Consider the following 19,827-nt stretch of genomic DNA (forward strand, 5'->3'; position numbering starts at 1 on the left):
CTAATGATACTGTCCAGAAGTGCACGGATTTATATCTTCTGAACTTTCTTCTCCTCCTATTTACTACTTCCAGAGCAAAGTAAACAACATCCACTACTCCCAAGTGCTTTTACTTTAGAGGAAGCTGCAATGACCTATTAGTAAAATCATTTCTAAAGCTATGAGACTAAGGTAACCAAATAGGAAAAACCCCACAACTTAGCACTTGTAAATCTGGTACTTATTGGTAAAATAGGTCACCCAAACTACTGACTTTGGCTCCAACTCCTTCCTTACGTATTTAGCTTCAGATTATTTGATCCGAGTTCAATCTTATTCTTCATCACTTCACTAAACTAAATCCTATACACATCATTACAAGGCTGAAGCACACCAGAAGTGTATTTTGCAAAGCAACTAGCAAAACAATAATTTAGCCGAACTACCCATTTTCTTTCTGAAGTCATCTGCATGACAAACAGTTTTCACCAATAAAAGCCAGATGTAGTCTGAGAAAACACGTTCACGTATTAATTAGGTTTGAGCAGCTCCTTTTGATCATAAGCAAATGGATGAGTAGCATCCAATATTCCAAAAGCATGAGTCAACAAGTACAGTAAAATGCATCTCAAAAAGTCTCTGAATCTGCCTGCACATAGGTTAATTCTAAAGCATACAATGAAGCACAAAGTGCCCTGAGGTAAACACCTGACTTTTCACTAAGTGCTTTGGGGATTTTACTCAGGACTATCTCTAGCTTAATCCTGTAAACTGGATGTCCATTAGCATCTGAGGGACATTAGGCATGCTCCTGGACTAATCTTGCAATCTAATTGCAGAGAAGTGCAGCTGAAGAACTTGGAGACTACACAGCAGTGTGAAGCAAAGCATGGAAATGGGTATGACTGGATATTCACCTGACCAACTCACTATTGGCCCAAACTAAAATGTTGATGTTGACCCACACTAACACAGCCACAAAATCAAAAGTAATAGTTGCATGTAGTTTCCCAAGTATTGGAGAAAAAATTGCTCTCTTCCCAGACGAAAGAGACCTTTATCTCAAAGACTAATGAGTTTACATGACAGACGTGATTACTTGAGAGGCTCACCTGCAAAAGAAAACTTCGGGGCGGGGCGGGGGGGGGAGTTCAATTTGAAAAAAAAAAAATCATCATTCAGCCAATACCTTAGAGAAAATTTCTTAGAAGAGTCTTGAAACGAAAGCACCTCTGGTCACAGACACATTGCATTTTTCTATTCAGCGATTTCAACTCAACATTTTATAGCTCAGAACGCTGCAGTTTTTTACCTGTTAAGTTCACGCTGCTATAAAACACCCATGGAGACAACATTTAAACATTCGCTAGTTTTAATTCTGGTTGGTAAAAATCAGCAGCATCTGCTCTGCTGATAACACTTTAATAAACATTAGGCAGCATCATACTTAAAGAGTACTGCAATAGTTTTTCCTAACAGAACTCATACTTGTTTAAAAAACAACCGAAGAAAAACTTAAGTTTATTTAGCTTTATTAATAAAACAAACAGTTAAAAGGTTGCCATGACATTTAGAACACAATGCCAGAGATAATTATAAAACAGTGAATCCTAATAAAAAAAAATTCTAATCCCACATACTAAGAACAGTCCCTGTCCCTGGGAGCCAGCTGTGCATAGTGTTCTTCCTGCAAGTAGCCCGTCATCTTCCCAGAAAGAAAGCAATAAAATTAAAGGCATCAGTAAATAAAGCTGCCATTTTAAACATTTCAAACTTACTGGGAAGTAATTCACAGAAAGTAATTACAGAGGAAAAAGTCAGTGCTGACATTTTTTTCTACAATCATGCAATCAGAGCACAAATGGGAAAAAAGCATTTATATTTACACTTACTCAGTTTTTAAAACCGTGTGTACATTGCCACCATTTAAAGTGCAAGCTACATGTCTGCTGAATTAACTGAAGGCATAACAGGTGAGATGTAAGTTAAAATACTGCCACCAGTGGTTATAGAACTAACCACGGGTGCCAGTAGCATATTCCAAACCCTGACCAACTTAACGTGTTTCTTCCTCTTGCATATTACCAGCCGAACACATATTCCATTGCTTTAGATACAATACTTTCATCTTTCCTAGGAGTCTGTCTGTCAGAAACCACCTAGAAGGCAGGGAGAAAGAGGAAGAGAGAAAATAAAAAGAATCAGTCAACACAGTTAATTCTTTTTATACTAACCAGGTTTTTTTTTCTTAAGTGCTACCATATTTTGACTAAATATGTTTGAAAGATTTTCAAAACAAGCCCTTAACTTCTGGAAAAGTGACAAGTCATTAATTTTTATTTTTTTTATTATTTTAAAGACTGAACAGACTGAGTTTGTACTTAAACCACATCTTTAAAGAAAAGACAGGAGAAGATAAAGGCTAAGGTCACATTTAAGTTAATGTGTGTACAGCCTCATATAACTAAAGGGAGCTAGCACAAAGAAACATACACTTCTGTTTCCCTTAAAATACCTGATAGTCACTAGTGGAAGCTTTATATGCCGTTGCAAGAGGTCTCATTGTAGAAATCCTTGGAGTATTATTTGCAGATTGTACTGGTGTGCTGACGGATTTTGTAGGTGGAGTAAAAACTGAAGAGACTGAGGATGTCAAGCTTCTTTCAAAGTTTTCCATCACACTCTTAAAAAGAGTTAATATAATGTAAACAAAGACTAAAAAGCAGTATTTCAATCTTTATCTAGAATTATCTATTGCCTAGAATTGTTTGATAAAATATGTTCACACCTCAAAGTAAGAAAAGACCACAGGTAAATTGCCTGTCAGTACAGAGCACAAAAGTACACACCACCACCAAGCATTTTCCTCACTGCCATCATTTATATGGTGGATTATGCCATTGCAAAGTAGTGGAAGCTTGTAACCTGCTCTCTGAATGTACTAAGTGCCAGTCAAGTTTGCAACAGTATAGAGAAAATAAATTTTAAGACTTGCAACAAATTTCAAGTAGTAACTTTTTCAGGCCCAGCTGAACTAAGTAGCGTAACATACTCTTCCCAAATACTTCTAAAGTTCTTAACCTGATCCATACAGGACAGTCTCCAAGCCTTTACCAGCTTGCAGTTTTGCTCAGACTCAACTTGCCAAGGAGTTTCACTCAGTCCCCTGGGCAAATGCTAGAAAAGGAGTCAGAAAGCTCCATTTTGTAAGCTTATATTTAGAAAGGAATGCATGTAGAATGGAAGAGGCAGCAAGTGACTTGATGGGAACCAGGAGTTCCACAAGAACCCAGAGAAAACAAGATGGGAAAGGACAACCAGCCTGGGGAGACCCAATTTGCTGCATTTAGACTCAGTGGAGCACAGCATTCAACCAGCCTAAAGACAGCAGAAATTCAGAAGCACATCTGGCAGGAGACAGCTATCCGAAAAAGAAGATAGGATTGGTGTCCAGTGTGGGTGGCAGCTGACTCTCTGCTTACCATGAGGGGAATCCATGGAACTAACTGCTACTTTATATCAGAAGCCTAAGCACTGATGTCAAATCCATCCTATCTAGTTCTCAGTTGCAAGGAAGAGTTTTACATGCTAATGCCAAACCCTCAATGGATGAGTCTCCAGAAACTTCTCTTGCCTCCAAAAATACAGGTTAATGACTATGGGTTTATTTATTGATATTTGAAAATGGATACTATCCACAAAAGACATAATGATCATTCAAAACCAACAAAAATCAGATGCCTGACAATTAAATGTCTTTGATCATTACTTCCAGAGTTTCAGCTTATAGGCAATTCAGTCATTGATACAAACTGGACACCAAAATAGTAAACAGGGTAAGAAGAGACTGGAAGCCCTACCATCAGAAGCCCAGAAGAAAGGGGCACTGAAGTACATTTGTTTCTGAATTTTAATCAGTATAAGAAATGTTTTGAACCAATAAAAATTGAAGAAATTGCAAGCTAAATTTCTAGACTGCCTTCTCAGAATTGTTCACATTTGAAATCTTACATTACTCTTTAGCATCACTTATCCTTAGAGGAGACCAAAAAATAATCTGTGAACTATAAAAGAATGACTGTCATTTGCTTAAGCTAATGTACAGTACCCAACGCAAAGTGCTGAAAGAATTAATGGTCAGGGCGTTGTCAACGCCTAGAAACTAGTAGCTCATGATCAAATTAGACTGAGATACAGCCATGCCTACCCCAACCACTACGTAAAAGAAAGGGACATGTGGGGACAGGTGGGAGAATAGAATCAGGACTCTCTTCCTAACAGTTTTCAGTCTGATGTACAGAGATAAACTGAAAAGCCAGAATCAGATGAATAGTCACATAAAAAAAGAGGGACAATTAGGAGCAGTAACAGTCTTAATCTGCCATCATATATCTATTGCAGCCCCTAAATGACACAAACTCCAGTCTGGGAAACTCTTATCTCAATTGTCTCTTATGTTATGGTTTCACTTCATACCTTGTACAGCAATATAATTCTGTGCATTGTAACTTCCAAGGAGCACAGAGATTTTCCATAATGATCCTTATCAGCAGGAAATTTTGTCAAATACTTAACAAAAACTCATGTAAGGTATAATAGACTATACCTGTATAACTGAACTACCCATGTTTTGCAACCCACAAAGAAAAAAAAAAATCAAAGAGGTCAGGGAAAATAAAGAGGAAGCCCAAAAGCAGAGTGCCTTACATTTAAATAAAAGCAGCTGTTAACTTACTTTATCTATACATGGCTTGACACCAATCATGATAGATTCACCAAAAATTCTTCCGTCTTTGCTTAAGGCTTTCCGGGCTTGAAGCTTAGACTGATATCGAATATGCATCCAGTTTCCTGTGTTGGACATCTGTAGGAGATTAAGTGAAAATTGTGAAATTTAGCCTTTTAAAGAATGAGCCAGAATGCTTTCAGAAATCAGTCTCAAACTAAGACATACCACATGCTTTAATATGTTTCCATACTGAGCAAACTGTAGAAGAATATATGAAGCTGATGCTTGAGGAAATCTGAAAGACACAAAAAAATACTCAAAAAATTATGACGAGTAGTTTAAGAATTCCAGTGCTAAAATACAGCCCTCTGAAGGTTTTTTAGAAATCCAAAAAAGACAAGCATGTTAATGCCATTTTAGAAGCGGTGACTTGAGGAAGATTATCTTGAGGCATTTTTACTTCACCACACACCACAACGGTAGAATGCTGCCTTTTTAACTTGAAAAAATTAGCATGTAGCTTAAGATGCGGTGCCTCACTAAAATATATGCATTTGCTGGTTTTAACCACAGTTGTATTTCCTGCAGAACCTAGGAATGCCAGACAACAGCAACGTCCAAGTACTCCTTTCCACACGCTGCAAAGACTTCACCCATGGTTTTTCTCATATTTTGGAAATCAACTTACCCAAATACAGTTACCCATGTGTCATCAAGTTGATCTTCTGAAGTCAGGGAATCACCCTGAGTATAAAAAGGATCTAGCTGAGCAGGAGATAGAGTAGTCTTCCTAGGCTGCCCAATACTTGCAGGACTGAACATACTTGAAGCTGTTAAATTGAGATGGCATTATTTAACAAATTACTTTTGCAAGACAGATAAGGTTAAGAGCCTATAGTAAAAGAATAAATTCAGTATCAAGCATTTCACTTGTATATGGACGAGTCTGATGGAGATTTATTTGCAGACACAAACACTAAGTCAATCCAAACTTCACATCTGCAAGCATGCTAGTAAGTTTTATGACGAGCAACCTAGCTTTCTCCTTGACCTCTGAACACCAGCAGCTTAATACAGAAGCCAAATAAGAACAAGGCAGCAGAATTAAGCTTAGCAAGAAGCCACGGGTTCATACACAAGATAGGAAACCTTATGAAGGTGGAAGGCGACCTATCAATCTCAGCTGCTTCACCCAAGTACAACACCCCCTGTGCTCAGTTCAGCAACAAATTCCAATTAAGGAATAAGTAAAGTTGATTGAAATTCAGTCAGAGTGGAAAAGTATTTCCTATTCACATCCACATACCTTTTTTAAAAGCCAGTAATTAAAAATGCAACTCCTTTGCAAATTAGCAAGGGATTGATGTAGCTTGAACAGCGATGATTTCTGTGTATTAAGGAAAGCAGTAAGAAAGTAGATTACATATTTTGACAGGACATCTACCTGTTCCAGGTGTTGATGGCATAGTTCCAACCAATGGGCTCTGTGTTAGAGAAAAGCTGGCCTGCATTAAAATACAGAAAGTAACAAATCATTCTTACAGGTACACTTCCCAGATCAGAAGAGATCACTTTCAGGCAACTTACACATCAGGCAGGAATATTAACTGTTTGCCCTAAGTTACTCCTAACTTTTAAGAGTAAGAATATATTTAATACAAAGTTATTACAAGTTGTTAATGAAAAGTTATTTGACAATGTTGTTACATTCTAGCACACAGCCCAGCAGATAGCCTAGACATCCAGTAGGCCTCAACTATTACATTCTAGAATTTCCAACTGATTACTAAGACTTAGAGGAGAATGCAGTTAATTTTCCTGATCAGAGGCTTAAATGCAGGATCAAAAATAGCATGGGAGTGTAGAGCAAACTACAGAAGGGAAGCACCACGAGCAACAGGATTCAGGGACTGTCTACAATATTTTTATCATAAACAAGACAGACTTACTGGTATACAAGAAGAAAGCTTTTTTAGGCTTAGGGTGAGCTTTAGGTAACAGGAACTGAAAAATCCGTTACCTAACACCAATCACATATGCTATGTGAAGTCAAGTAGCTTTAGGTATCAATACTCAGAAACCTTATAGTTTAAGTTTTTCAAAATAGGCATGCCACTGCTGCTGTAGGATAGTAATTCACGCATTTGTGCGCATCCTGATGGAAAGGATGCCAATATGAAAAGTTACCAGCATCTGATTTTCACTGTCTAAAAGGCTTAGAAATCACGGGACCATAACCCCCACTTGTATTCCTCATCACTAGACTTACTTTCTTTCTCAAATACTTACTGCAACTGCACTGAAGGAAAGTATACTTCAAGTTTTAGCTGCTAGCAGTTATTTATTTTTTTTAACATAGAAGGATTTCCATATCCAAAACAATTTTAGTGTATTTTTAGCCTGAATCATGGCATTTCTTAGATACGAGACAGAACAAAGTGGAGCACCTGTAGACCTAGCAACATGTGCTCTGAGAGCTGCTCTTTTTTTTTGTTTTTAAATATCCAGTCCTTTAAGACTATACTGGATTCTGTCCTTCACAGAGAATTTGAACTTTAAGAATAAACTTTTCAGAAGGCAACACTCAATAAAAAGACTGCTCATCCAGTGAAAGGCCTTCTCCTTGCATCAAAAGAATCATGTTCACTGAAAAAGAACCTACTAACACTTGACTGCTCAGTTGAGGTAAGTAGCGGAGCTTATTATTAGAATGACCTTCTAGAAATTTTACTGTTACTCTTTCAAAATTAACCCCACCTCCCTGTCCAAATTTTGATTAGATATTTTACTCAGCACAAAATTCCTTCTATTTCAGTCAGTGCCTCTATTGCCCACTAAAAGAAAAGATAACGCATGTTTGGACCCTTCTGGCAATCAGCAGCCCAATATATTTACAAGAAGGTGAAAAGCTGCAGCAAGTCTGCATTTGTCATGTACAAAGCATAGCAGAGGCATGATTTGCATTCTTCATTCTCTAGAGTACCGAAAATCAGCAACAATAGGAGATAGCTCCACAACTGCAGCTCTCATTTAGACTACACAGAAACAGGCACATCAAACACCCAGACTAAGCAACAGCATGATCTGAAGACTCACCGGTCATTTTACTACACCAGTTTATATAATTGAGTTAAAGAATTCACCAAAGCAGTAAGCTACCTCACATCTTCCGCTAAGACTAGGCCAGTACCTAAGCCACTTACTGGTCTTCTTGAGGTTAGAGGCGTTGATCCAAGTCCAGGACTAGATAATTCATCATAGATGCTTCTAACTGGTGGAGCACCACTTTTATCTTTATGCGTAGGGACTACTGGTTGTGGGGGCGATCCTCCTGCAATTAAAAGGAACAAGTGAAGAACATGAGCAAACTTGTAATTTTACTCCACTGCTACCTGTTCTCAAAACTTCTACAGTCAATTCAGCCATGAAAGACTGTTGATTGTTTCACTGGCGGCTTGCAAAACCATCTGCCCTACAAAACTGTTCAGGTTTGAATGTTCTACGTAAGAATATCACACATGTGTCAGAAACTGCCTCCTTACACAAGTACCGTCTAAAACTTTTAGACCCCTTATTAACCCAGTATATTCACTACTTGCATGCACTTGTTCTTTTTATGAAGCTCTGAGCCTAGCTAATTCTTGCTATTTTAAGGCAGGTTATTACTACATTTTAATTGTTTCAGAGACTAACTTCCCTGTAGCAGATATGCAAAAGCAAGGTTTTTAAGACCTGAGACATTCTACTTGCTAAAGAACCATACCAAAATGCACACAGACATTGCACATGCTGTCACACTCCCACTGTCCAAATTCCTTCCCTTCCCATGCAATTTCATGTTAAATAAAGATGTAAGCTCTTTAGAGCAGGGACTAGCTTGCATTTAGACAGGATGAAGTTAAGCCGGCTGCTCTCCCATTTTGTAAATTTTGCGACTTCCAGTATAACAGACAATTAAACTGACTGAAAGATCTTGACATATCTCTGAACACTTTGTGTGGGTTTACCCCAGAAAAAAAAAAGTAGTTTGACTTAACAGTTTTCACTTGCAAAACATTTGGAAATTAAGCTTTTCCAAGGTACTTTTCAATCCTCAATTCTGAGCTTCATGACTCCTCTCTGAACTGTTTAACACAGCCAAGAACTGTTACAGTGTATTATATAAAGCACTTTCCCATCAAAGTTTTCTGCTTAAGTGATATATGTAACCACTCATTTTGGGAGGCTTATGTTAGTATCTTACTGGTTCCCCCTTTTCTAGAATTGACACTCTGAGGCTGTAATAAACCCTTTTAAAAACAATTAGGTGAAATTCACATGACTATTTTCAGTTTCATAAATATTTTCTTAAGAGGCTTGTATGTGGGGGGGACAGGAGGGATGGACAAGAACAAGAAGCAGGAGACCAATAGACAAACAATCATAGAATATCTCAAGTTGGAATGGACCCATAAGGATCACTAAGTCCAATTCTGCTTGAAATTGAAAGAAAATAGTATCTAAAATTACCTTGAAGTACTTCAATCCTCAATTTCTCCTTCAAAATGACTAGCACACTAACACCATCAGATATTTACGTCACATCAACCGATTGAATACAAAAGCCAAGATTACCCATGACATGAAATCAATCAATGAAGCTGTTAACTACTCCCTCGTACTTCTCAGAGAAGAAAACAGACTTAATACCACCATCTTAGAAAGGGCTAAGGTAAGGACTTTTTCTACTTGGATCAGTTAGGCGGTTGAAAAGAGATCAGCATCTACAACTAGGAAAAGTCACTACTCCAGCCCAATTACAGCAGACATCAAGACTGTAAACACAACCACTAGATACTAATTAAGAAGTATTTTTTAGTTTTTCTCCATCCAATTTTTAAAAGTCTGACAATCTGTAAGTGACTTTTTAGAATTCATTGCAAAGAAACCAGCAGCTTGCACAAGCTGCATTTAGTTTGCCAGCAGACATCTCTGTTTTAAACAAAGAGAAAACATAGATGGCTGTAAGTGCAATTGACTTGTAAAGAGCTGTAAAAATTGATTTTATATTAGGAGAGGTTCCTAATACCTTGCCTGTAAAAGCAACCTTTCCTGGTACCAAAACTGCTACATATAAAACATGTATTAAACTCAAGCCTACTTTGAAGAATTTATCCAAACCCCACCGAACACACTTGAGTTCACCATTTATTCAATGAGTTGAGTTCATTTATAGCGAGTTATAAAACTACAAGAATTCAAGCCTACAACAGTCATGTAGAGCAACAGAAGAAAACCAAATTTTTACTTTCAGAACCATTTTTCAGCATTTAAGAAATTCCGACCTGCAAGTAGCGGAGACCTCATTTCCATTACACCAACCGAAGGGCCGCTTAAAGCTCGTGGCTGCGGAGTCACTGGCGCAGGTAAATCGCCCATCAAGAATCCAGGAAGAAACTGAGCATTAGCTCCTGGTTTGGGAGATGTCGGGGAGCCCAGAGTCATTGGCTCAGCTCCTATGTTAGTGAAAACAAAATATAAAACCATGGAAGAAGCCAAGTGATCTAGCCTTTCCTATTGCTTAAATAGTGGTTCTATTAAAGAAACGTAAAACAAGATATGGTAAATAATTAAGACGGTTCTACTAATTTATTTTCCAAGTAAGCAAGTTTTATCACCATCTTGCATTTTTGCAACTACAACAACTGCCATGCTGAAACTTTGTTCTTAAAATATATTACTTTGGTTACGGCTGGATTTCTGGGTTTGGGGGTAATTTAGGGGTTTGAGTTGTTTTAAAGGTGTTTCTTATGTGAAAGCAGCCACGCCAAGGCTGGATTCTCCTCCCCCGCCGGCCGGCTCCGCGCCCCAGCCCGGCCACCGTGCTCGGGCCGAGCACGGCGGGCTCACGCCAGGCACACCGCGGCTTCCCCGCGGCCCTGCCGCCACAGCCGGGCTCGCCACACCCCTCAGCTGTCCTTGGGTTTCAGGGTGCCTCAGCTACGGATCGTCGATGGCGGAGCACCGGCGCGGCGGCTGCTTGGTGTCACCCCACGCCTCCTTTCGCCGTCCCCCGGCGGAAGGCGCTCGTCCCGGCGCGGTCTCCCATCACCTACTTCAGCCCGGCGGCGCCCGGACTCTCCCAACGCGTTCCTTCGCCTGCAGCAGGGAACCAGCCCCGGCCCCGATCCCCTCACCAGGCCAGAGGAGCGCAGGCGACGCCGGCAGGGAGAGACGGGCGGCCTCGGCCAGGCGGCAGCGACCTCTGAGGCGCCTCGCACCGCCCAACGGCCCCGCACGCGCCCAACGGCCCCGCACGCGCCCGGCGAGGCGGCGCCCGACAACGCCGAAGGGGGCACGAGGCCGGGGAGGCGGGGCGGCCCCGCGGCCCGGCTCACCTGCGGGCGGCGGTTCCATAGCGAAGGCGGCCATAGCGGCCCAGGCGGCGGGAAAAGGCCGCCGGGAGCTCCGCCGGGCGCTTTCAAACGGGACGGAACTTCCTCCCGCTGTCACTTCCGACCCGCCCTTCCGCCGCCGGGCGAGAGGCCCCGGCCGGGAGGGGGTGCGGCGCCACGGCGGGGCCCGCCCCCAGGCCGCGGGGCGGGAGGCGTTACCGCCCGGCGGGGAAGGGCCCGGCGGGCGGGTCTCTCCCCCAGAGCGCCCCGCCTCAGCTGCGGTTGGGCCGCCGGGGCGGCAGAGCGAGCTCTTCGGGGGAGGGCCGGGGTTTCGCCGGCTTTCCGCGCGTCTCGGCGCCGCTGCCGGTGAGCTGCGGCCGGGCCCGCGCCTCACGGCCCCCCGGGCTCTCTGTCTGAGGGGTCAGGTGTCGCGAACCGCCGTCACCCCTACAAATGCTTGTCCCGGATTAGTCCATGGGCTAAGAACGAAACTTGCGGCTGAGGTGAAGTGGGGAAGCTACTCAACAGGGGAAAGGCTGTGGGTCATTTCCAAGGTTGACAGCGCACGCGGCCATCCACATCTGAAAGGGAAATGCCGTGACCAGTTCCCCCATGGAGACGGGGAAACGCTGACCTCAGATGCAGGGGGGGTAACCTGAACCTTGTATTAGCATGAGCAATTAACACTGAGAAGAAGACACAGTGCAGCTCATATGCAATGACATGCTCCAGTTCAAACCAGCGGCACAAGGAACACGGTACCAGTTCTTGAAACCAAACCTTTCAAATCACTTCAGCACAAAAATTATCCAAACACAGTGTTCTTTTTATTTTATTGTATATTAATATATCAAACCATTTAGAACTGGCATGAAGGCCACAAAAAATACTATTAAAATCTGTAAAAGCCTTTCTTTTTTTTTTTAAACATGCCATCTTAAGACAGTAATTCCAGCCCGAGATCTGTCAGGAGGGTCCAAGTTACCTATTCTACGATGTCTGGTCTTTATGCATGCTGTGCGATGGAGTGAGGGGACAGCAGCTGGGGACCGAATGCAAAGAAAAGGCAATAGCAGCAAGTCAGAGATAGGTTGTTATAAACATTTTGCAGATCTCCACCAAAATGATCTACAGAAAAACCCCCACCTGATAGCCTGGTTCCAGCACTTTAAAAACATCATGTTAGTGCACTTCAAATCATTACCTGATGAGAAACAGTAGAAAGACGTGAAGCATTAAAGCATCCTATGCATTTTAAGCATCCTCAAAAGACCATCTGTTTTTATTTCCAAAAATATTTAATGGCTGGCTAGCCCACAAAATTCAATAAAATCCTCTTTAGTTTCAATATAAATTTAAAATCCAGTATCAAGGTACTTTATTATATGAACATTTTATTATCTAGATTTTACGACCAACTAGAATGTATAGATTTGGTTTAGTATTAAACAGTGCAACTTCCCTCACTTATTTTATTTCCTTTCTCTATTGCCTGCATTTTCTGATGGTTCAATAAAAAAAAACCATCATTCTGGTTTTTTTCTAATATTTCAAGGAAAATTGAACTTGTATCTTTTTATTAACGCTCTAGGAAGAGCTTGTTCTTGGGCAAAATCATTTCTGAAGTCAGTGGAATACCATTTGGCCTTTAGACTACATAATAAAAAGGGGGGGTTCAAAGGGAGGTAAGAAAAAAAATATATAGCCTTTAAAATGCACATGTGAAAGGGGGCTGCAAAATGACAGGTTAAAAGTACATCCAACATCTGTTACTGTAGAGTCAAAACAGATTGTTTCACTTCTCCCTTTTGGTCAGTCGTGATCATTTATGCTTCCATTTGCCTTTATGTTCTGTTCTTGGTACTTGTGAAGCTGCTCCATGAAGCCAGGATTTGGACAAGCCACAGGCCTTGCATTTTTCACCAAAGAAAAGGCTCTAGCAAAACTCAGTCTTTCTGAATTCATTAGAAAACCGATGACTACTGCCGCTGCACGGGAGACTCCTGCATTACAGTGGACCAGTACCACGCCGTCCTTCAAGAAACAAATGAAATCTCAGTTGGGGTATTCATTAAGTAGAGAGCAACAAGTATTAGAAAGTCAAGACTTACTAAAAGCTCCTTGCTGAGCTCAGAGCATATGTTTACACATATAAGTAACTCCAAACACAGATATATAAGCCCAAAATTAAGTATTTTTCTAACCAAAGACACTTTATCAAATACTTCAAACCTAATTGATACCTTAGAACTAAAACGCATTCCGCTGTCCCTTTCCCCAAGACTTTGCAGCAGCCCCCTCATGTAAAGACCAAAATCACAGACATCCGGGATAGTAAGATATTTGATCTAATTGGGGGCCAACTTTAAAATAGATTTCATTTGCAGTATGGAAAGGAACTGGACTGTATCTTGTTACCAGGTTAAAAACATAGCAAGGCAGCAAACAGCTAGGCACAGAGGCAGATTTTAGAACATCTCGTAGTTTCAGTCGCACGCTTCTCGCTTACTCTGGAGCTCTTCAGTGAAGATTCTGGGTAAGCAGGATCATGCATAGGAACAGAAAAATCAGAAAAGATACCGTGTGATTTGCAACAAATCTCTACCTCCCCATCACACCGCTGGTACAACTGTAGCGGCTGGTACAGCTCGTACAACTAAGGTCCCTTAACTGGGGGCCAAGGTGCAAAATCCAAAACTACCGAACCTCCCATAAATTCTCAAATGTTTCTCCTGGGTTTAACTTCAGGCTTATCCTGAACTATCTATAAAATCACTGGTTTTATCCTACTTAAATATTTCCCACGCCATCTTTGAAACACCTGAATGACTCCCTAAAAAACACTGCAAGTTTCGTTAAGAAATAATGGGCGTGAGTTAACACAAAGACAACTAGACAATCTAGCGTGGCTTAGGTGATGTTTGCAAGGCGCAGGCTTCGTGATGTTGTCATGTTTGTACATCAGACTATGACCTGGAAAAGGCTCACTCCAAACTGTCTGCCAAATGCTACTTTCACAAAAAAAACCCCACCCAAACCCCTAGTATCTTCATATTCTTAATAAAGGTACAGAAACACGACACAATGTGCTCAGATACTTGAGGCTAAACAAATATATTCTAGATCTAAACAGCCTGCTCTGTCTGCCCTTAACAGGCACAAATTATTCAATGGGCATTTTACCCAGAGGAAAAAAAGACCTTATAACCACCAGCGTTCCTTTCCAGGAACTTGATGGCTTATGTTACAGACCTGGGATTTGCAATTATCTGATATATTAATAAACACACAGAGCCGAAAATGGTTCCTGCTCCAAAAATCTTCCAGTTTAAAGAATAAGACAAAGAAGTATGAAATCGAGTGTTATTATCCTTGTTGAAGAAATGCCAAGCTGAGACTAGAAGAATGACTTGCTCAAGTCAACACAACAAGATTACGGCAGAGCCAGGAACTGAATCTGAGCTCCTGCATCCCAGCACAATGAATCACAATACCACCCTTTCTCGCAACGGAAATCGCATCCCCCTTCCATTGCCTGCTGGAAATGGTCATCTTCATTCCCTCTCTCGCATTCACAGGGGCATGCTTCCTGATCACAGGGACTACAGCAGAGCGCAAAGCAGACTTCTACGTATATTTCAACTACCTGAGGAAGCACCAGTAATGACCTGTAAATCCACTATCTCCTTTATAATAATGACATTAAAATTACGACATTAAAAATTATATTTATGCTACTGCTCATGAAGCAATTGCTGAAGCTTGTCCACTGTAGATCAGGAGTAGTTTTGACTGATTTAATAGGAGCTATTTCAGATATAATGTACCACAATCAAGATCAATATCTAGCAGTGGCACTGAGGACAAAAAATAAGTGTTGAAAATGATCCTTTTTTTTTTTTCTTTGTAGAGTTCATGCTTTATTTTCCTCTTACACATTCCGTTTAAGTTATTTGGGGTTTTGGTGGTTTTTTTTTTAATGACTGTTCTGTTGTACATTGCCAGAAATTATATAGTGATATCCATGGAACAAACATGAAAATTACTGAACGAGAATAAACATGGGCAATAACATTAAACCAAATTTAATACTGAGAACATTTATCTTTCCTTGCTAAACCCCATTGTTTCTTTTGTATAAAAATGAATTTGGCATGTACTTCTCAACTAATTTTGTATTAGATATGAATACAGAATAAAAGTGAGAAACAGATTGCAGATATGAAATTAATCTCTATTTACCAAGAACTCCTTACTCTGATCCTGATAGCGTAATCTTCGCCTACCTAGAAATGGTCCATGGTCTTGCAAGAACCTCTTAAGATTCAAGACCAAGTTGTTTTTTAAAAATTGGCATACAGAGGGAAGGAAAATCACCCTCCACCAGGAGAATGATTCTACAGTGGTTATACACAGTGGGCAAAAAGCCTCACTGGGGAAAGAAATGACAAAGAAGTATAAAACTTCTGGTGAAGATCCATGGGCTGATGTGGTGCCAGGGCTTTTTCTTTAGGAGGGACAGAGGGAGCAATAAGGAGAGATGCTCATGAATGAGCTAAGATTTCCTCTCTGGAAAGACAAGATTTTAGAGGTTTTACAATTAGATATCAAACAGAAAGATTAAAAAAAGAAAAAAAAATCTCTCATTCATAGCACTGTGATCTGACATGGGTCACCTAACATGTCATGGAGAATCTGCCTGCCAATTTGGAGCCTAGAAGAAAAGGTGAGCTCTGATCAGTATCAGAATTTGTACCACGGTGTCTACAGACTTGAGCGATTAGTTGTAGAAGAGTCAGTCTTGTTACAAGTACCAGCTGGCAGTGACTTAGTGAACAGTGCAGGCTTCACTTGCGTTCTCAAATTCAAGTGCTCTCATACTCCTTCATTAAGTTAACCATGCTCTAGTAATAATTTCTCATATATCGTGCTCCCTCACCAGTGAGCATCTCTCCCTCCACCATGTTAGGAGATGGAACAGTAGTATCTCTTTGTGATTACTTAAAACAGAAGAGCACTTCATCATACAATTTATCATAAGCTCTTTTAACACTATTTTGACAAAGCAAGTAAGGTGATTCAAACCATCCAGAGATCTGTCTCTGCATACTACTATCACACACTTCATGAACTGATCCTGGAGAACATCTATCCCATCAATTACCCGCTCTTTTACCCAACTCCCCCATTAAAAAAACTATTAATGTTGCTGTAAAAGTTTTCAGGAAAACTCCTTAGCTTACACAACAGTAACTGGAACATAAACACCAGGGGCAGAAAGCAACGCCATGCAGTTATGAACGGCGAGTCTCATTTAGAAGTTAAGTGGAAACCGTAACTAAAAACCTTGAAAAGGTCATTAAATGACAATGCGTATCACATAGCTCGTAAATGATAAATGAGAGAAGGAAAGAACATTGTGTGACACAAAGAAAGCCAGGGCAAGATTATCTTCTTTTATCCCAATCTACGTAAATAATGAATATGGTAGATATGGTGGAATAATGTGCAAGAGGATTTGGTTGTCAAGTCATAGTGTTGATACCAAAGCAACGTCATAAATTAAACAGTAAGCCTGAATTTAATAAATAGTAGTCAGGGATGGTCTTGGTTACAGACAGGACTGCCAAGCAACCCCAGAAGAAGTCCCTTCCCCCTATTTCCTATGTCATGTCTTTTTCAGGATTTTGTTAGCAGTTAAAATCAGTGGTTGACTCCAAGACTACTAACCCATTCTTTGACAGTCTTGGTACATAACTGTATGTGGATTCATAGCTCAATGTGCTGCATCTTCAATGGATGATCAAGGAAAAGCACCAGGATGGTAGATGGCTGCTGACAAACCACACAGGTCTGTAAAAGCCCTCTTAGGCTTGCTTCTAATCCAAAACAACATCCCAGATGGACAAATTATAGACAGTAAAAAAGTTTCCCTCTGTCCGATGTAGTGACTCCGACTTACGACGGAATTTCTTTTCTAAAGGCAGCCACTGGTCCAACTGTATTCAAGAAGCATTTAACTAAAACATAGGGTAATAAATTATCTAAAAAGGATAACTAGAAGCATTCATTATCGATATACCGTACCTGCATCTTGGCTTTCTCAATAAACTCAAAACATTCTGGGAAATAGGAGATAATATCAGTTTCTGGGAGGTCCAGAATAGAAATGGTCTTGTATATAAAGTCATTGAGGAAGGCATTTTGGACTCCATATGCCACGTTTAGAACATGAGTAACCTAAGTAAAAAAAAAAAAAAAAAAAAAAAAGGAAAAAAAGGCATTTTCTGAAGAGAGCAAACAAAATGAGCAGTAGTAAAGGTGAATTATTCTTTAGGTGTGCACAGACTGTAACTTACACAACTGCATTGTTCAGTTTTACATATATATGTATGTATGTATGGTGTGCTTTTCTCCAAGCAAAATGTTACTGCGTGTTAAAACATACTGTGATAAATTTCAGTTTTCTTCTTTCTTTGAGAGGAAATGAAAGCCAAGCACAGACTAAAGTAAGGCTTTTCAAGAGAAAAGGGAGTTGTCAGCGCACAGATGGAAAATAAAAGGGAAAACCATAGGAAAGAGAGCACAGACCACCCAACAATCCCCCAAATTTCAGGTCTGCCCTAACCCATCGGCTTCATGTTCCTCCTACTGAGTTACCAGTACCATTTACTGGAGCAGAAGGATTTCAGAGCAAACTACACCTGGACTTGGCAGGCGAGACCACCTCTGGCCTCCTGCCACCGTTGCTCTGTTCAGGCTACGGCCAGGTTGCGGGTTATTTTCACTGACAGTGAAGTGACGCTTAGACGGCACCAGAGACCAGACTGGTGCACTGCCTCTCCTGCAGAAGCACCACTGTCCGAAGGCCCTATCACCCCACTACTGTAACAGAGAAGAGTAAAGAGACCGAAGTTCGGGACGGACTTAGAGCTGCTGCTTTGCTCTCCGTGTGTGGTCGGTGCCCACAGGGCAAGGGGGCCCGATGCTGCTTCGGGCCTGCAACGGCGCACGGCACCGCAGGAGTCCCTGCCAGAAAACGGCTCCGAACAACCAGTCTGGCAGCAAAAGAATTTCAGCTTCTTGTGAGGCTCGCAGGCATCCGTCCATCTGCAAATGGAGCAGCCCTTTAAAAGTGCAGGTATCTCATTTTTCTTAAAGTTACCTCAGAATATTTCAGGCTTTTTGACTGAAAAAAGAGCTCCCCTAGCAAGCACCACGCGAGATGCGCTTTTCTTCCCGCGCGACGTTACCTTGTACTTTTTCATCGTCTCCAGGTCGTGGGCAGCGTCCTGCGACCCTGAAGAGAAGGCGAGCCGGTTGCCACGCTGAACCCTTCCCGGCGGGCAGCGCCGCGCCCTCGGCCCTGCCGCTCGGGAGCCTGCCGGGCCCGCCACCCCCAGCACGCCCTCGCTTTGCGGGATGACCCGCGGCCCTGCGGGCAGCAGCGACGCGCCCGGCGCCCCCCGAGCCCCCTCCCCGGCCAGGCGGGACAAGACGAGGCGCGCAGCCGCCGCCTCCCGCCGCCCCCCGGCCCCACTCACCCAGCAGCAACCAGGGCTTCACGACGCCGACCTGCAGGTCGGCGCTGAGGTCCTGCACGTAGCCGCCGCCGCCGCCGGGCGCCTCCTCCTCCACCTGCAGGCAGGCGCCGCGCCACGTCTCGATGATCCTCCGGCCGGTCAGCGTCGTCACGCGAGTGCGCTGCTTCCGCAGGTTGGCCCTGGAGAAGCTGCGGATCTCCTGGGCGAGGGAGTGCATGGCCCGCGCACCGCCGCTCGCCCCGCGACTGACAGCGCGCGCGCGCGCGCGCGCCCGCCGACCGGCCCCGCCCGGCCCCGCCAGCCTTCCTCCGGCCAATGCCCCCGGCGACCCGCCATTGGCTGAGCGCGGGCGGCCCCCATTGGCTGCCGGCCCCTCGGGGGCGGTGCCTCGGCGCGCAGGCGCGGAGGCGGGCGGTGAAGGTTGCCCTGCGCTCTGAGGAGGGCTGAGGCGGCGGCGGAGGGTTGCTGCGGCCCGGGCAGGTGGGCGCGGCCCGGCCGTTACCGGGGCTGGGCACCGCGACCTCTCCCTGCCTGCTGCGCCGAGCTCTTGGAACGACGGGTGTGGGAAATAACTCTCTGCGGGGCTTTCAGGTCGCCTGAGAGAGCTGAGAGCGGTCTGGTCTTTGGTGGGGTCAGCCACGGAAGATTTGCCGGTGCTTTTTCTGTGGTACTTGCAAGGCTGGGGGAAGGTTTCGGGTTCACCTAAAGCTTTGGGGTTTTAATTTTTTTTTAATTATTATATGTGGGGTCCTGGTCTGCCAGTGGAGAATGCAGCGAGTGTAATTAAAGCAGCCTCTCAATTGAAAATGCCCAGTTTTGAAGTCAATGCTGCTCTCTTGAAAAACAAATCATGCAGCAATTCCTGTCAGACTGTAATTGGGACTTGCTTCGCGGGAAGCATGGGAAAATATCGTAAGCAGTTAAATGGAGAATATTAAATATCTTTTTTTTTTTTTCCCCCAGAGTCATTGAGCTAGTGACCAAAGGCTAAACAAAATCAGCTGCTTATGTTTACCAAAGAGGCAAAATAGGAAGAAAAGGGCAGCAAGGTGAGGCTGGTTTTCCCTTATTCCCAAGCCGCTTAACGCCCCTGTTCTCATGTGCTCTCTATAGAGTATATTTGTAGTGTTACACAGCTAGTACGTAAGTATGTGAAATTTTTGTTTGTGAAGTTAAATGGTAATACCGTTAACTTAAGTTG

At 42.5% G+C, this 19,827-nt stretch overlaps 2 protein-coding genes across 4 annotated transcripts; both read right to left on the reverse strand.

The window, feature by feature from the left end:
- Positions 1–1,494: 1,494 nt before the first annotated feature.
- NUP35 (nucleoporin 35) lies at positions 1,495–11,152 on the reverse strand. 3 transcript variants are annotated; one of them, XM_059820125.1, is made up of 9 exons: positions 11,086–11,152; positions 10,033–10,203; positions 7,912–8,039; positions 6,153–6,213; positions 5,397–5,538; positions 4,934–5,003; positions 4,715–4,843; positions 2,495–2,662; positions 1,495–2,138 (listed from the first exon to the last, which is right to left on the reverse strand). In XM_059820125.1, exons 1-9 carry the CDS (start codon positions 11,117–11,119, stop codon positions 2,061–2,063), a joined length of 981 nt encoding a protein of 326 aa, XP_059676108.1. In that variant the 5' UTR covers positions 11,120–11,152; the 3' UTR covers positions 1,495–2,060. The 3 variants fall into 3 exon arrangements, with proteins under 3 accessions (XP_059676108.1, XP_059676109.1, XP_059676110.1); XM_059820126.1 differs by having other exon boundaries at positions 7,912–8,042; positions 10,021–10,203; XM_059820127.1 differs by lacking the exon at positions 11,086–11,152 and adding an exon at positions 10,429–10,444.
- Positions 11,153–11,985: 833 nt separating this feature from the next.
- On the reverse strand, positions 11,986–18,849 carry DUSP19 (dual specificity phosphatase 19). The gene is made up of 4 exons (XM_059820128.1): positions 18,627–18,849; positions 18,336–18,382; positions 17,170–17,322; positions 11,986–13,116 (listed from the first exon to the last, which is right to left on the reverse strand). Exons 1-4 carry the CDS (start codon positions 18,841–18,843, stop codon positions 12,895–12,897), a joined length of 639 nt encoding a protein of 212 aa, XP_059676111.1. The 5' UTR covers positions 18,844–18,849; the 3' UTR covers positions 11,986–12,894.
- Positions 18,850–19,827: the final 978 nt, after the last annotated feature.

The sequence above is a fragment of the Gavia stellata genome, chromosome 8 (assembly GCF_030936135.1).
Source record: "Gavia stellata isolate bGavSte3 chromosome 8, bGavSte3.hap2, whole genome shotgun sequence".
Classification (NCBI taxonomy): Eukaryota; Metazoa; Chordata; class Aves; order Gaviiformes; family Gaviidae; genus Gavia; species Gavia stellata.

Excerpts from the sequence above, each read along its gene's own strand:
- NUP35 (XM_059820126.1), bottom strand. The coding sequence starts at position 11,119 with ATGGCCGCCTTCGCTATGGAACCGCCGCCCGCAG. Across the intron at positions 10,204-11,085 it reads TATGGAACCGCCGCCCGCAG|GAGCTGAGCCAATGACTCTG; the intron begins GTGAGCCGGGCC and ends TCACTAACATAG. Across the intron at positions 6,214-7,911 it reads CTCTAACCTCAAGAAGACCA|GCCAGCTTTTCTCTAACACA; the intron begins GTAAGTGGCTTA and ends ATTTTAATGCAG.
- DUSP19 (XM_059820128.1), bottom strand. The coding sequence starts at position 18,843 with ATGCACTCCCTCGCCCAGGAGATCCGCAGCTTCTCCAGGGCCAACCTG. Across the intron at positions 17,323-18,335 it reads AGACGATGAAAAAGTACAAG|GTTACTCATGTTCTAAACGT; the intron begins GTAACGTCGCGC and ends TTTTTTACTTAG. Across the intron at positions 13,117-17,169 it reads TTGAGAAAGCCAAGATGCAG|GACGGCGTGGTACTGGTCCA; the intron begins GTACGGTATATC and ends TGTTTCTTGAAG.